This window comes from Lepisosteus oculatus, chromosome 4, assembly GCF_040954835.1.
Source record: "Lepisosteus oculatus isolate fLepOcu1 chromosome 4, fLepOcu1.hap2, whole genome shotgun sequence".
NCBI classification, from domain to species: Eukaryota; Metazoa; Chordata; class Actinopteri; order Semionotiformes; family Lepisosteidae; genus Lepisosteus; species Lepisosteus oculatus.
Genome location: NC_090699.1, coordinates 36194834 through 36211917, shown reverse-complemented (window position 1 = coordinate 36211917; position 17084 = coordinate 36194834). Strand labels below are relative to the sequence as shown.

The following is a 17084-nucleotide window of genomic DNA, read 5'->3' as shown; positions in this document are numbered from 1 at the left end:
TTTCGTATAGGTTCTATAATCCTACATGTAAAAACATTAGTATCTGTACTTTAGCTCGGTAGAGATCTAAAACATTTCATCGTAATTCTCTAAAGAACTAGAGCCTCCAATCAGCTGAAGTTATATTGTTATTTAAACCGCAAACACAAAATCGTGCAAATGCCAAAACTCTGATAAGACAGTAAAGTGTAGTAATCTAGATATAACATTCTCTCTTACCTATACCCCAACTCGTGGAACTCAGTATTTCACTCACATGTGGCTAACCCCATGTCTTGCAAAGCACGAAATAAAACAAATACGTACTTCCTGTAGAAGAAAGGTGGGATCTAATCAATCTATCCAATAAAACACGAGACTTTGTATAGTTGGCATTGGTTTAGACCAATGACATTTAAGCTATCCTCCTGAAAATGCTGTGCTACTAGTTGATTGACATTTAAATTATCCAATGAACCTTTCTAGATGTAACAAGACGGCAGTCGTAATTCAGACCAATAAATGAGGGTAGCTGTTTCCTGCTTTACGGTATTTGAAGGGCACTCTTCCTTCCAGGAGCACTGATTAAGTAAAGGTGAGGATATGCCGATTTTTGAAGGTTAAAAAAAAATACGGAAAGGAATTTTTATGTCTATAGAAGAGCGAGATTTTTTGTTAAATTATACCTGTAATTACGACACTGTACTTTGAAATTTTGCTAGGACAAGCGTCACATATAATGTGCAGCGATCTTAAATAATGGAACATTACTTATGGTTTCGTTAGTGTAGGTTTTGTCTGATGGATTGATCATAGCAAAAACTATGGAGAGGGAGTTTTAATTATATATTATATAACGTCACGAGTCATGTACATAACTGTGCCCTAGTCCTTTCAAAGTGAGGCCTAGCTCTTAGCTACAGTATCTCTTTACGAGAGCCGGATCTGTGGCTGGAAGGTTGCCGGTTCGTATCCTGCGGCTGGCAGAGGAATCCTACTCCGTTGGGTCCCTGAGCAAGGCCCTTAACTCCAGCTGCTCCAGGGGCGCCGTATAAATGGCTGACCCTGTGCTCTGACCCCAAGCGTCTCTCTCCCCGTCTGTTTATTTCATGGAGATCAAGCTGGGGTATGCGAAAAAAGACAAATTCATAATACAAGAAATTGTATATTGCTAATAAAGTGATCTTATCTTATGCAGCTATTTTAAATTTCCCTTGACTTTTGTTATTATTTACATGTATTAGTTGAAGAAAACCTTGTGATATGCATCAAGAAAATTGCAAAGAATGGATTTTTTCTAACTTTGGAAATCTTGAGGCTTTTGTTGGTGTCTTTTGCTGCATAAATCAAACTCTGTTTTTTAAATGTGGAAAACTTTCTGTCCAGAGTAAAGACGTCCGTAGAAATACTTGTGCCATGCACCTGGGCTTCTGTTTTTGCTGTCTATTTAATCATCTTTCTTTAAATTAAAGGACCCAAAGGCACAATGGCTGGGCACGATGCTGGAACCCATCACCAGTTCACTGGTTTCCAGAAGTACTTCAATGCTTATACCATTACAGGAAGGAGGAACGTAAGTAATGTGGTACAAAGGTGTGACCTTTCCAAATAAGTGTTCTCTCGTAAGTTGCAGTGGTATGAATATGAGCTTTCTGAACAGAAAGCTACTGGTCTCACCATATATTCAATGCAGAAAACATGAAATGGGTGGAGATCTATGTCATCCATCTTAAAAGATGAGGTTCATGTAACACAGGAGGCCAGAACAGACCACTTACTCAAAGACTCCTAACGCCATCTAATGATTCTTGTGTGTGGTGCATGGTTTGCAACTATGTGCAGGTAGAGTGGAAGGGATTTTCTTTTTTTCCCTTCTAAGCTATAAAAACACCAAAGGAGCCACACAGCTGACTCTCTATTTTGTGTTTCTAGTGTGTGCTGGCTACCTATGCAGGCCTTGCTGGGATCTACCTGTTTTTTAAGCTGAAGCCTAAGAAGCAGAAGCCTGCAGTTACAGAAAAGTAATCAGTGGTAAGTGCATTTGGAGAACATGTCTGTATAAGTTCAATATTGATTTTGTGTATGCTAAACTGATAATTACAAATGCTAGAGACGGCTATATGTAGCTATTGGAACTGCTACCAGCAGTATGACTCCTATAAGTATTGACTGTATATTGAAAATTTTCTCTCATAATGTTTATTATTAACTTGTATTACTCCTGAAGAGTGTTAGACAGTTATAAATTGAAGGAAGCATAAATTTATTATACTGTGATTTGGTAGAACAAATGATATAATCAGATTAGAATTGTTGTTCTTTATGTTCAATGTCCTTCCCTGATATTTTCTGAATTTTCCTCACTTGACTATTTGTGTGGCTGCATGTTTGAACTGGTATCATTCCATATCTTAGTAGTAGTGGTCACTCTTCCCATGTGCTATGTTCTTTCACTTTTGCATCTTAATCAATGCATTCATTTTTTGTAAAATCATTTTAGAAAAAACAATTTCCCCTACCCTAACAGTTTGTTCAATTTAATGTATTTTGCTTAATGGTATACTCTTAAAACTAAGAATTGTTCAATATTGATTTTGTGTATGCTAAACTGATAATTACAAATGCTAGAGACGGCCATATGTAGCTATTGGAACTGCTACCAGCAATAGTACCTATTGGTGTCCATTATCATACATTGAACGTTTTTTTGTGTTATTCTTTCCACAGGTCTTTTCCTCTCTGAGCTCTGTTATATAGAGCAAGGACTAACATGGATTTGTTTTTATCTCAAGAACAACCTTCAGAACCTACAGCTGAATGTGAATTATCCTTGTTCAAAATAAATAAAAATGAAATTAAAAACTGTTTTATTTACATATACCTGTATAAAACTGTACACACAATCTGACCTCATTGAGGGGAGAATCTGTTACATCTGGCAGTGACGGTATATATTTATAAAAAAGGGGGCACCTTTAATGACCAGTACAGGTTGCATTGGATTCTTGTGTATCCAGTATAAGTTTAGGGAAATCTTAAAATAATTTCAGAAAGTAAAGAACCAGCTAATATGTGGAAATGTAAAATCTGTGGCAAAAAAGTAGTTGTACCCTTTGTGATTTACATCAGGAAACAATGGTGAAAAAGGTGGAAAAATGTTTGCCATATATATCTTGTAGAATAATCTTGAAGCACCAAATCTTTAAGACTGGTAGACCGGAACTTGCTTCATTGTAGCTTTACAAGCTCTTACAGTGATTTCTCTGGTCTCTTCAGTTCCCCAGAGGAAACAATGTTCGTTGTACACAAAAAAAAAAATAAAAATAAACCACTGCTAGGGATTATAGGCTCCTGCAGCAAGAAGTAAGTTTCTGCGTGTGAAATGGAGGTGTACGACAGGCGTTGATTTGGTCATATAGGTCCCAAGCAGCAATTCCTGGGAATTTTCAGGCAGATGAATGTGTCCAGTAGCTGCAGTGAAATCATCAGTCTCTATATCATCAAAAGCTTTCACAGAATCCCACAACCGCACTGTATTATCCATTGAGCCTGTAGATATTAAAAAGAAGCAATTAGTGAAATTTGAGCAATACTGCTAAAAAGACTACATACGTGATCACTTTAATACCCAGCAGCTGAAACCAAGAAAGAGTTCAATTACAGTCTACCCCATGATTTACTTTTTTTCCCCAAAAGCAAGCATTATATAAATGAAAGTAAATACAAAGCTTTAAGCAAGTCAGACATTACAGAACAGAAACTGCTGATACATTTTATGATTAATCTTTTTACCTCTATGTGAAAAGGTAAGAGCATAGCAGCTCACCTGATGCTAGAATCTCTCCATCTCTGCTGAACTTAAGTGCATAGACAGTGTCTGTGTGTCCTTTCAGTTCGCCAATCATCAGACCATGGCCAATGTCCCATAGCAGCACTCTTCCATCTGTAGCTCCAGATGCCAGAAACTTGCCATTTGGAGAGAAAGCCAGCGAATGTATTGGACCCTAGAAAGAAATGAAAGAAATTGATCAGATTATCAGACTAGTAGTGATCTTTTGGTTTAAGTCCACAAAACTAATTTTTATACACCATATTGAGATACTCATAAATGTGCCAAAGGTTTCAGGCCTATTATGAAGACGTGTATAGGATTTCATCTTTACAGTCAAACAGAGTCAGAGTAGGTGTTACGTACAGTTTGCTTTCAATATAAAATTTACATCCTGTACAAATTGTGTCAAAGTATTTTTCTGTCCAATGTACAACCAATATCCCACAACAATTTCTTACCTTGTGACCGGTGAAGATACGGACACAATTGCCATTCAGAACATCCCAAAGCCTGATGGTTCGATCAGCTGATCCAGTGGCAACGTAATTGGAGTTGGGGTGGAAACGAGTGGAAGTGACATCAGCCAGGTGCCCAGCGAACATCCTTAAAGGCTGGTAGTGATCTGTAGCCCAAAGCCTTTAGAAACACCAGTGAAAGAATGTTTACTCAAATGAGCTTGGGTGAGATTTGGGTTAAAAAAGATTTTTAACCCAAATGAACACCAGTAAGGGACTTAAAGGTGTTCTTAAAAGTGTTTTTCAGTTATATTTACACATGTCTACACCTTTTGGAGAACTATTACAGAGATAATTATAAGATTTAAAGATTAAACAGAACTAGCATTATTATTACCTAGCAACTCGGTCATGGCCTCCAGATACAAAGTAGTAGCCATAAGGAGAGAACTGTGTGTCCCATACAGGGTAATTGTGTCCTTTGTACCCCACAAGACAGGTGAAGGTCTGAAGACTCCACAGTCTCACAGTGCCATCTTCAGAACATGACAACAGATAGTTCCTAAAAGACAACTGAATGTTATACACTTGCAAAGAAATAATATCCAAGTTTAGAATGAAAAGCAATACATAGTTTGGAACTAAAAGGTCAGAGCTCAAGGCCCTCATATATATGTGCATAACTGTACTAGTTTACATCTCATGTTCTCAATTCAATTACAGTAGCCAGATTGTAACTTCTCTCTCGCATATTGCATAGTATGGCCACTTCAACTCCAGATAAAAAACTGTCTTATCTAAATCTTAATTAATACATATAGCCTTAAAAAGACATTTATGGCAATCGGGCATTCTGATATGTATACATACGCTAAAGCAGAAAGAAACCCACAGCAGCAACTGGAATGTTTTATAAATACCAGTACTCATGTCAAAGGGGCGCCACGAGCACTGTACAACTTTCTTCCAATAGGTACTTAAGCATTTACATATTAAGACCCATTTATAAAATGACAGTAATTGTTAAACTAAAGGTTTAAGACCATGATATAACACAATTACAAAAGATTAGGATTTTCAGACCAAATTAATAAGCATGAAGACATTTTCCTGTAGAACAACAAGTACTACACCCAGACATCCAAACCCGAGCCTCCTGCAGAGGAATGGAGCGGCAGCGCTGTCACCTCACCTGTCAGGGCTGAAGCTGGTGCCATAGACTGGGCCACTGTGGCCATATAAAATCTTGGACTCACTGGCGGTCTTCTCATCCATTATCCTCTCCAGCACATCATCTGACTCTTTATCAATCAGACTCAGATCTGTAAGGAGGACACAATACAGCCTGTTTGATTAGTGTTTCGCCAGGGAGCTGCGTCAATGTATGAAGGCTGCACAGGGAATAGTTAAGGTTAATTTCTCGAAAACAGAAAAATAGAAGACACCTAAACAAGGCCTCTACAGTTGGAACGTTGTTTTTCCTATCTATTTTTTAGTGTGGAATTAAGCTTTACCTGTTCCTGTGTCTGGCCTGTACTCACTGAAGTCACACTAGCACAATTATACTTAGCACAGCACATTATTACAAGCAGGTCAGAATAAAACAAGCAGTTGGTTACCACACATAACACTGCGCAATGTTAAAAAATTGAAAAGGTGAGAGGCTGTGTGCATGCTTTTGTACAACTTACAAACATTCATCAATTTCCCTTCGGGATCAATAAAGTCTTATCTAAACTGCTCAAGACTCAGAAATTAACATGGACGTATAAAATAAGATGTTCAGTTATCAATAACTCCATAGAAAAAAAACAGTCAAACATTTAAGCATTTCCAAATCTTGCAGTAAATGAAAGAGACTTCCCCCTACAGAAAAAAAGACTCCTCTAGAACTTCTCTAGCCCAAGAAAATCTAGAGACTTCATTTGTTATAACTCTACACCATCAAATTTTCAAAGAATGACTACACTTAATATCGTAATTTCATTAAAATATGTTTTTAAACTAAAAAATCAACATCAACTGGTCTAAATCAAGAATGAATTAATTGTTTCTCTATTGGACTGTTACGTTCACAAACTGGACACTATACCCCTAACAGCAAGATATTCACAGTATTTTTTCTGTCTCTCTCTCTTTCCTAGCGTTAATCCCGCATCAGCAGGGTCCGCTTGTCGGCACACCAGTCTCCATTTGGTGGTTTGAACCAAATCTTTGAGCTGACGTTGCCATTAACTGCGACCGAGAAATACTCCAACCGGCACGTCGCTCCGCCTGCCGTCAGAAGTAATTTTTCTGTCTCTTGGCGATTAATCTGTCTATGTACTTATACACCTTTATTCAGAATAATAACACAGCACAGTCAAAAGGCCTGTTTGTGGCTGACTAAGTCATGTCTGTCATGTCTATCAGGCAGCTGTTTGGAACAGCCCTTCCTTCTCTGCTCTGTTCTAGGCCAGTGTTTCCATTCCTCACCGGCTGCTGATTTGACTCCCCGTAGTTTCTTCGGCGTGACACTCCACACTCGCACTGTGGAATCAGCAAAGCCCCCCACGATCAGACTGGAGTCATCAGTGAAGTCTACTGCAGTAAGACCCTGAAACAGAAATGGGATACTTAAGCACTTCCAGCTTTGGACTGTCGTCTTAGCGGAATAGGCATGAGCCAGGATAGCACTGCCATCCTTGAAGGTGATCAGACCTCTAAAGGACATCATTATTGTATAATTATGAAGATGTATATTTGCTCGTATGGTGTGGAACTGATGGCTCAGACTATGTCTCTAAGAGTGGATAATTTAACGCACCGATTTAGCACCAAGACCCTAATTGATTTTCAGAGGTCAGGAACAGTTCTTAAACACTAGAAAGTAGATACAACATCCCCATTCCACCCGCACCACCAAAACCAATTTAGAACTGTGTTCCACTACCTTAATGGGTGAGTCCTGTCACTGTCTGAGTTCAGGCACATGCAAGAACGTGGTGGCAGATTCAGGAAGAGACACTGCAGGAGCAGCCCCGTCTCATTTACCTGGTATGCGTTGAGAAAGGTGTAGAAGCAAATTGATGGCAGGTTGTCTGGGCCCAGGCGGACCCGTTTGGTGGCCTCCTTCATGTTCATGATTTTATCCAGCTTATCAGAGTCCTTCAGCTCCGGCAGAGGAATTCTAATCAATATTAAAATGAGAAATCGAGCTAAATCACAACAGAAACAAGAAAACATTTTTCTTATTTGTTTGGTATGACAGTTGTTTCAGGGACGATTACCCCTGAGGGTTAGAATTCTCAAAAATCTAACTGAACTTTTTAAGAACACAATAATTATAGCCTAGACATAATTTTTAAATTTTTGGACCTCAAGCCACAGTTAATTCTAGTAATATAAAATGATTTTATGTCCTATCATGGTTTGTTTTTTATAGCAATGTGTTATGTTCAGAAAGAGAAAAACGTTGAACACTAATTAAAGCTTACTGCCATTAACCCTCCATGGAAAACAGCCATGACCTTTTCTATGACCTATGAAGAGCAATTCTAGGTTTGCTGTACAGTAACATTCTTGTACCTGATGGAATTCTACATTGAAAATCTACTGAAGGGAAAATGCACATTGAAAGCTGTAAATGACCGAGGCCTTGGAATGATTGCTAATGGACTACATTGACAGTACGTGCCTGTCACAAACATACTGCTTTATTATGAGACTTTGTACACACAAACTGTCATACCTGTTCTGTGCTGGAGCATTGGGGTCCTGTTTCTTGCTCTTTGACCCCATGCTGTCCTTCTTGGGTTTCTTCTTCTTGGGTTTACCTTCTTCATTCTCTGCCTCCTCATCCTCATCATCCAAAGGCACCTCAATTTCAGGCTCCTTCAGCAGACCATAGAACACCTGGGAAAAGGAGAATCACTGTCACTATCAGGCCTGTGACAGCCAAGTACTTGAAAATATAGAGACTTCATTTTTTTTCAAACATTCTGGCTGTTTCTGTATGCAAATATAAATGGAACCTGCAGCTACCGGGTCCTGCTTGTGACCCAGCTTCCTCAGCTGTTTTAGAACCTTGGAAGTCTTTCCAAAGAGCCGTTTGTTTTCTAAAGCACAGAGAGCCACAATCATGAAAAGCATGGTTTCTAAAAGTGTTATGTAAATTATGAGCTGTGGATTTTGTATAACTTAAGAAACAGGTAAAAGCTTAGAGGTTGTATTGGACTGACAAAAGCAGTATTGTTTTTTATGTTTGGTCAAAATTAGGAGCACGTAAAAACTTCTTTGTAAATCCAGGCCAGATCTTGTCCAATGACAACACAGGTATTTTCTGCTACTTAATTGAAAAGCTGCGAGACTCATCACAGCTGAACTTGAGTCGCGCTGAGGCCCATGTTACCTAATCGAAATTCCCATGGCAGCATTAATCTCCCTCAAAGCTGTGTGTGAGAAGCTGATATGTTCCTAACAAAGAGTGACGGAGTCCTGGCACCTTGGCTTTGTTTGCCTCCCTCCGGGCCTCTCCAGCCAGACTCCCGGACATGCTGTCGATCTGGCTCTTGCTGCGCGGCATGCCATCGAAGATGTCGATGTACAGGTGCTCCTGGATGATGTTCCAGATCTGGTTGTTCTGGCGCTCCTGAAGGTGCCTCTTCAGCAGCTGGTAGGAGTCCCGGGAGATGCGCAGGACAAACTTGCTGGTGCGGAAATCCAGCAGCGTCTCGTTCCCCTTCATGTGCTCCTTCTTGGTCAGCCCGGAGAGGACCCGCAAGTCGTCCCGGTAATAACACTCCTGATCGCCATGGAACCTGAGCAAGGAGGGGGAAGAGCAGTGTAATATCTCAACATACAGATGCGCCACTGCTACATCTTAGTGGAGTTTCTAACAAGGCGCTCTATCAATGTCTCTTGTGATGAGGAATTCTTTTAAAACGGTAAATGAGCATACGCAAACGTCAATAACAAAAACGTGTGCAACACCATTTCAAAACAGATCTTAACCTTCATACTAACAATTTTTAAGGCACTGCAGGTTGCCTCCATTCTCCATCAGATGTACAGCACATCTAATGGTGACAATGCAGTGCTTACTGTTTTCAAAGTTTCTTTCCTTTTAGGTGTTCATTCCTAATCCCAAAACACAATCACCTATTTTCGTCTCTAAAATACAATATGCAGAGAAAGTGTTTCACAAATCAATGGAGTTATCTGATTTTTTTGTATGGAAAATTATTTTTGCAAATCGTAGTATAGGAAGTTTTGGAAATTGTCAACCGACTTTGATCTTTGGCTTTCCGCAATTAAGGTTTTATTAAACCAAAACTAAAGCGTTAAGGACACCGGGAAAGCAAATTAGAAGACAAAGTGCACAATTACTTTTCAAAGAACGACTTGGCCTCATTCTCGTGGTTGTTGTAGACCAGTTCCAGGTACATGTGCACGAACAGAGGGTAGAAGACCTGGGACAGCTCCGCTCTGTGACAGTCCAGCACGGACTCGATGAATTTCTTCAGCCCGCTGTAGTAAACCTGGTAAAGCGCCGGGTCCCCCTGCTGGCTGTAGGCCGACAAAACAACGCTCACGTCAGGCTGATTGTCCCCTCCACCAGCCGCCACTGTAACTGTAAACAAACACATGCTTTTAAACACCATCACTCTGTCAGCTTCAATTGAACAAACTCCAGATGAGGGTAGAGATAATTAAACTTCTCTGCTTTATGGTTTATAAGTAGCTGTATGGTTTATTCATTGCAGTCGTCGGTAGTCAGGCTATGCTATTTTTACGCATCTTGTCAGATGAATCAGAGCACTACAGAAACCATCTGCAAAAAGGGCTTTTTAAACACTCCTACACTTGGACGGTATCGGCAGTGTTTTTCGATATGCCGTTTGAGTAAGCTGTTGCTTTGTTTGAAGCTTACCTTTTGCAGGAATCGGGGTTGGTGTTGAGCTAGGAGTAGAAGCACAGGAAACTCGGCTAAGAAGAGATGTAGCATCCCCGCTGTCAGGTTCTACACTCGGCCCTACTCCCGATCCTGCTCCTCCGGCATCTGGACCCTGAGAATCCTCGGATTCTTCCAACAGCCCGGCCTCCCGGCGCAAAATTTCCGCGGACTCCACCAATTTGTTCTTCTTGAGGAATTGCAGGACAGCCAACAGGGTCTGCTGATCTTTGCCTTCTGTAGGTGTAGAGGCCGGCTTGGGGGTTCCCACTGCCGCAGAAACCGGAGGTGAAGACAACACCCCTCCAACAGCAGTAGCTGCAGCAAGATTTCCCGCAGCATCGTTCAAGATCTCAGTTTTGATTTCTTTCTCCGACTCCGGCTCAATCGGCCCATCTTGAACAGCCGCCATTTTCCCACTTTTCCTGTTTGCTAACTCGACTTTGCGACAGTAGTGGGGAAGTGGGTGGGTCGCAATTTTTACGTCACCTGAGCATTGTGGGACTGTACAATGTACGGCAGGCAGTATTATTCAGCGTTTAATTCGAAATATTGCAGTTACAAAGATTATATCTGAACAGCCATTGCATTTTTCGTTAATATTATCTAACGGAAATGAACGGAAACATGCTTTTGTGCATGGTCAAGATTATGTTCATATTTCATGTTTGCTAGTTAAGATGATCAAAATAACTACATTACCCATGTACCTTTGCGAAGAGGGTACTTGAGATTTTTCTGAGTAGTGAAGCACTGTTTGATACTGTTTTCTGTTCATTTTTAAATGAACTTTCTTTGATACTCGTTGAATCAGAGATTCATGGAGGCAGAAAGTAGCGAGGCTATCTCGAGTGTCTTTGGCGTAGAAGACAATGGCGGAGAAGCCAAAACAGCCGTGGAAGAGGCCGGTGCGGACGACGAAATTGAGCAAGGGTCCGGGTTCGAGTTGGATTTGGAAGCCGGCGAGGAGGGTCTTGATAGCAACGAAAATAGCAAAGAAGAGGACGAAAACGAGGAGTCCGAGCACGGATCTGCTGCTGACGAGGGCGACTCAAGTGACGATAAGGATGAGGTAAAAAAAGAAATGTTGAAGTCGAAAACAATAAAAATTTGCATCGTGAATAAGAACTCGGCAACACCAAAAACCAGAGTATCTCGGGGATCAGGATTGAAAACCACTGGCCTGTATTATTGGGAATGTAGACCAGTAAAGTAAAACGCAAGTCAAATACGACTATCAGATCTCCGCTTACAGCCAGAAACTAGCACCTGTAGATGAGAAACAGCCTATTTATAATTTTCCCAATATTATATCCAGTATGTATTTATACCCACAATAGAGACTGTTAAGCTTTCACTGAGTAGTGCTGTTATTGAAATTTCCATTTCCATTTGTGTGGTGCAAACTAACAACACTCCAAAAATAAAACAACAACGTTGAAATATAAATCCCAAATACTAGGTATAAACCAATTATTGATAATCCTTCCTGGACTTTCCATTTGTTCTATTAATGTTAGAAACAGAAATGAAAAGCATTTTGGTTTTAGAGGAACAAATACAATATTTATTCCATGCTGAAAAGAGACATAACGTTTCGGCTGTGGAGCCTTCAGTTGACACCTGAAGAAGGCTCCACAGCGACGTGTCTCTTCTCTTTTCCTTTCAGCATGGAATAAACCTTTACCTGTTCTTTTGCACCCTGTGCATGCTGACGCAGCTCCCCACTTGAATTTTGGTTTTAGTCTATACACATTGGCTTTCTGCACACACGTTTGACTTTATACAACACACAGGTATATATTCTTCATATTTTGAATTTCGCTTCATTTTTTTTTTGTTTAAATGACCACTTTTCCGAAAAGGAAATTCACCACCACCCCAATGACCATTCTTGTTAAAGTATAATCTGCACAAATTAATGTGCAACTAAAAGAAGCTTAGAATTTTGGGTTTGTGTTTACATTGCATGGTTGAATTATTTTTTTGCTCCTTTATGTAAGTATTTTTATTGAAAAATTCATTAAGTTTTACAGGCGGACAGGCATAATCATGAGGTGTCCTCAATTGTTTTACTCATGCACTGTCTTCCGGAAATCTGTTGTTATTCTTGTCAAAAATAGCCTCGCCTAGCACTTTTCAGCATTTCCTGTCATTACTGTTTACAGTCAGGATCCACATTACCTATACAGTAAAGTCACAGTTCTAGCCTCATAGTTGTGATGACCATGTCCCCAAATCACTTGTTCAATAAATGTGGACATTATATCATATTCATTTCACCAAAAAAGAAACTGATAAAACATGGTAGCCATAGTCTAAAGGGTATTGTGTGTTTAAAGGGGCAGGTTAAAGTACATGTTAATTTCACATGGAAAAATAATTTAAAAAACAACAACAATCTGACTGTTTAGCCTTCTCCAACCAGAAGGAACAGCGTTTTCCATGTGGAAAAGCAGCCGGCAAGCTGACACAGTTCCCCATTTCAAACAGTTCAAATCTATTAAGCCTTTCCACATTTCCATGTTTCCATCTTGCCACATCTCTTCCAGCGGACCTTCCCTCTCTTTGAGGTGTTCCCCTACATCCGCTGCACGCTCTGCAATGGCTATTTCGTGGACGCCACTACCATCACGGAGTGCCTGCACACATGTGAGTCTGCTCTCTGAGCGCCTTGCATCTTGACGTTTCATCAGCGCTGCTGACGTGTTCCGGGGTAGTTTGTACTGTACATCACGGGAACACGAGAGGTTGCAGAACGAGAGGTGGCTTGTCCGTTGGGTCACAAGCACCCCGCTGGTGCGGGGGTCCCCTCCGGCCCTTTTTTTTTGTGAAGGATCCCATGAAAAATTTGCATTGAAATCCTGGACATTTGTCTTAAGAAGTGTTCATTTCAGTTGTTGGCTTTAAGTCAATTTGCCAAGCTATGGTACAATCTCTGTTAATAAAACCACCAGTTTCCTCATTTCATTTCATACAGCTGTGACTTATTTTCATACGTGTTGTATTTCCCTCCACAGTTTGTAAAAGCTGTATTGTGAAGCACTTCTTCTACAGTAACAGATGTCCAAATTGCAATGTTGTCGTCCATCAGACTCAACCATTATACAACATCAGGTATTTTTCTGTCTTTAGAAAGTAAAACCTCTGAATTTGCATCTTCTTCAGCATTATGGTTTTATAAAATCTTGTAGTTCCTGCTGTGCTCAGTTTAAAGCTTCATAATGAGTTAATATAACATTCCGGCACATTCACTCTGTATGAAAACATTAAAACTATTTCTAATGCTGTACTTGAAAGAATTGTTATACCTGTCTATTCAATTTCTTTCTTTCATAAAGTAAATAAAAGTAAGCTATAATTGAATTTAAATGGGAACATTAGGTTTTTAGAATCCATTAATTTGGTTCCTTTTGATATTATGTTCTTTTTAACAAAATTCCATGAAAGTGGAAAACCATCAGAAGTTTTAGTTTAATCTTAACCATTTTTGGCACCAGGTTATGTTCATTATTTGAATATGAATTCTTAGAAGTAATAGTGAGATGTAGAATGGAGGCAGGCTGAGATTGTTAAAGAGCTGACACCTGGTGCAAAGTTAGAAACTTTTTCTTGGTATTTCAATTGCTTCAGCTTTGAGAATTTTCAGAATCTGCTTTTTACCAGAAGAGTTATTTTACACTGCTGATAATCAGCATAGGGATAAAGTGATAAACAAATAGCCAGTACTTAAGAAACTGAACAAACCAAAATTGTACTTAAAACATTCCTGTTTTATGCATACCACAAGTATGTGCTAAGTAAGCAGATTTTTCCCTCTTATCTGCTTACAGGCTTGACAGACAACTGCAGGACATTGTGTATAAGATGGTCCCACATCTTGAAGAAAGTAAGTGTTACCGAAGTAGGATTTTATATAGGAATATTGAACCTCTTTTATAGGTGCCTTAGAGGTATAGTGTGAACTGCACTGTGAAGAATAAGTGAATTGATTTGTGGCCAGATCAGGTTTATTATTATGGGTATCAGTAACGTTCTGTTTTTGTCTTTCAGGAGAGAGAAAGCGAATGCATGATTTCTACCAAGAGAGAGGACTGGAAGTGCCAAAGCCAGGTTAGGTTTGGCTTTCATTTCAAAGTATTTTGATTTCTGAAATTCATAGTGATTTTGCCCTTTGTCTCACAGTTGTTGACTTTGTGTAGATTACTTGCATTCTTACCTAGCTGCTGAAAACACTTCTGAAGGCTTTGCCATACTTCCCTGAAAGGGTGTATATTGTATGTTTACTTCCCCTGGGAAAAACATCCCACCAGGAAGGAGTTTTTAAATGGGTAGATTGCATGCCAGGATTCTGCTTTTAAATGTAACAGACTAAAGTTGCGTGTTATGACAGTGAAAGTGTATTTGGTTTTCCCAGAGTGCACAGTTCGTTGCTTAGCTGCAGACATTAGTAAGATAAAAAATGTCCTGGAAAGATCTGAAGTTGGCAGCTCCAGAATGTCCTTAAGTTCTGATTAGCATCTGATTTAGGAATCGTACACTGTGTTCCAGCTGCTCCCCCGCCCACTGTGAAGACTAGCAAGCAAAAGAAAGGACTACTTCCCCAATCTGTGTTCACCATCCCACCAGAACTGGATGTGTCCCTGCTGCTGGAGTTTGTGGGGTACGTAGCTCTCTGGGAGTCTTGGTTATTTGTTGTTACAGATGTGTATAGTTATTATTATAATCATAATTTATTGATTCCCTATATAGCCTTATATAGGATATATAGCCTTTTCTGGACACTCCCTTCGAAGCACTTACAGGTAATGGGACTCCCCTCTGCCACCACAAATGTGCAGCACCCACCTACAGCCATAGTGCACAACTTTCAGTGGGGAGGAGAATTGAGTGATGAAGCCAATTAAGAGATAGGGATTATTAGGAGCCCGTGATTGATAAAGGCCAGGGGGGAGTTTGTCCAGGACACCAGGGTTAACACTCCTAGAAAGTGCCTTCTAGGGCCCTTGGCTTTTTTAATGACTGTGGAGAGTCAGGACCTCAATTTACATCTCATCCAAAGGATGGCACCTTTATTTAACAGTATAGTGTCCCCGTCATTATACTGGGGCATCAGGACCCACACAGAAAGCAGAGTGAGTACTCCGTACTGGTCCCACTAACACTACTTCCACCTGTAATATTAGCGTTCACAGGAAGTCTGTACTCCAGGTACTGACCAGGCTCACACCTGCTTAGCTCCGGTGGGTTGTGAGTTGTAGAGTGATATAGCTGCTGACAAGAATCCACCATATCCCTGTTCTTGCTGCCATGCCCACATTGTATATTAATGGGTGCCTTTGTGCAATTGGTTCTCAAATGACCTTTAATGCAATCCATCCATTATTAGAAAGAAGCCTTTTGAGTGTGAGGGTTGCCGCATCGCAGCCTGTTCTGGAGGTGTAGGATACAAGGCACAACTACATCAGGGACACAACATAGTTCCATTTCTGGCACAAACACTCTGGCAGTGTTATTTAACTTGCCCTGCATCCAAAAAGAAGGTTACAGGAAACTGGGGCACCCACATAAAACCCCTGCAAACCTGAGGAGAACGTGTAAACTCCATGCAGAAAGCACCTCAGTCCAGAAACCAACCCAAAATCAAGAGCTTGGACACAACAGTGCAAATGGATTATTCCACTGTACCAAGCTGAACTGTAGATTCCTAGTATATATATATATTCTAGTTGATTTAAATCAGGGGTCTCCCTGTTTTTGTTGTAACTGAGATCTGTTATATATTTGGTCTAACTAACTGCCTAGTTGCCATACTTATAACCAGGCTCCAAGATGTTCACAGATGATGTACTTTAAAGTATTTTTATTTAATATTTTGATTAATCACTTGTAAAATACTTGACATCTTTAAGTCCTATGGATATCTTGATAAATGCTTTTATTGTTTTAACTGGATACTCAGATTGGCAAAAAACAAGAAACATTAAGTCCTCTGAGAGTGGTGCCTTTGGATTAAAGTAATATATTTTATATGATTCTATAGTAAATGCAGTGACCTATAATCTTAGAATTTTGAATTGCCTCCTTCATCATTATTCTTTATTTAAGATGTCTTTTTTGATAGAATTATGTTCTTCATTTGTGTTTATATAGTCATGAAGGTCAACATTTAGTTGAAAAACAAGTTCCCCAGTAGGTGGTGCATTCGTCCTATAAACCTAAATTGTTCACTATTACAAAAACTGTGTGCATAGGTTGTAGAGAAACCCATTCTCTGCATCAGAGATCCTACGGAAAATGCAGCACTGTGCTTAGTGACTTTAGCTAGCTGTTTTTTAAGCAGTTAAAAACTCTCATGCATTACGATTTAGTCTTAAATACCAACTTAACATTCTGAAAAATTAAGCGTTTATTCTTTATTGATTCAGAGGTGAATAGCTTATATTTGTTGCTAGAAGTCATCTCCACATTTACTGACAGAAATCATCTGATTTCCCTGCACATTGCCTGCCTTAGATCCAGACATTGGCCTGTACCCTTGTGCAATCTGTCGTGGGTACAGCTGCACACATACAGACCGGCTTGCATACTCTGGCGGACACACAAGGACACACATGCGCTGCATTGTCCTTGAGATTGGGCTGTCACAGAGTGGCATACAGCTGGTTTAAACAAGCCAGTCATTCATTTTTTGACTGTGCAGCTTATGTTTAAAAGTGCCGTCCTATGTTTTGTAGGTGTTAGACTCTTTAATGAAACGGTTTACTCTTTGTACATGCTGTAGTTGAATATTAGAGTACAGCAGACATTTTCAGTTTCAGGCGGCGGAGCCACTCCCTTTGTCTTGCACTGTGAGACCTTTCTTCTTGCATCAGAAGTGTTTAAT

At 39.9% G+C, this 17084-nt stretch overlaps 4 protein-coding genes across 7 annotated transcripts in view; 2 read left to right on the top strand and 2 right to left on the bottom strand.

Annotated features, from left to right (window-relative positions):
* Positions 1–306, bottom strand: part of pdcd11 (programmed cell death 11) — a 32664-nt gene extending 32358 nt beyond the window's left edge. For both annotated transcript variants that reach the window (XM_069189173.1, XM_069189174.1), the window contains exon 1: positions 220–306. The gene's annotated coding sequence lies outside the window, so the exon portion shown is untranslated. The remainder of the gene's footprint in view (positions 1–219) is intronic.
* A 159-nt stretch (positions 307–465) lies between these two features.
* Positions 466–2844, top strand: atp5md (ATP synthase membrane subunit k). Its single transcript, XM_006630754.3, has 4 exons — positions 466–574; positions 1452–1552; positions 1912–2010; positions 2707–2844. Exons 2-3 carry the CDS (start codon positions 1466–1468, stop codon positions 2002–2004), a joined length of 180 nt encoding a protein of 59 aa, XP_006630817.1. The 5' UTR covers positions 466–574; positions 1452–1465; the 3' UTR covers positions 2005–2010; positions 2707–2844.
* On the bottom strand, positions 2830–10651 carry taf5 (TAF5 RNA polymerase II, TATA box binding protein (TBP)-associated factor). The gene is made up of 11 exons (XM_015347604.2): positions 10178–10651; positions 9634–9877; positions 8750–9065; positions 7997–8160; positions 7300–7435; positions 6742–6862; positions 5459–5588; positions 4664–4828; positions 4270–4447; positions 3806–3983; positions 2830–3528 (listed from the first exon to the last, which is right to left on the bottom strand). The coding sequence occupies exons 1-11, from the start codon at positions 10608–10610 to the stop codon at positions 3314–3316; spliced, it is 2280 nt and encodes a 759-aa protein (XP_015203090.2). The 5' UTR covers positions 10611–10651; the 3' UTR covers positions 2830–3313.
* A 48-nt stretch (positions 10652–10699) lies between these two features.
* pcgf6 (polycomb group ring finger 6) overlaps positions 10700–17084 on the top strand; it is a 40517-nt gene continuing 34132 nt past the window's right edge. Inside the window, exons 1-6 of one of the 3 annotated variants that reach the window (XM_069189172.1) lie at positions 10700–11270; positions 12751–12850; positions 13219–13315; positions 14032–14087; positions 14252–14311; positions 14750–14861. In XM_069189172.1, the coding sequence (XP_069045273.1) occupies positions 11019–11270; positions 12751–12850; positions 13219–13315; positions 14032–14087; positions 14252–14311; positions 14750–14861 (677 nt within the window). In that variant the 5' untranslated portion in view covers positions 10700–11018. The remainder of the gene's footprint in view (positions 11271–12750; positions 12851–13218; positions 13316–14031; positions 14088–14251; positions 14312–14749; positions 14862–17084) is intronic. The other 2 variants (XM_015347605.2, XM_006630816.3) reach the window with 2 other exon arrangements.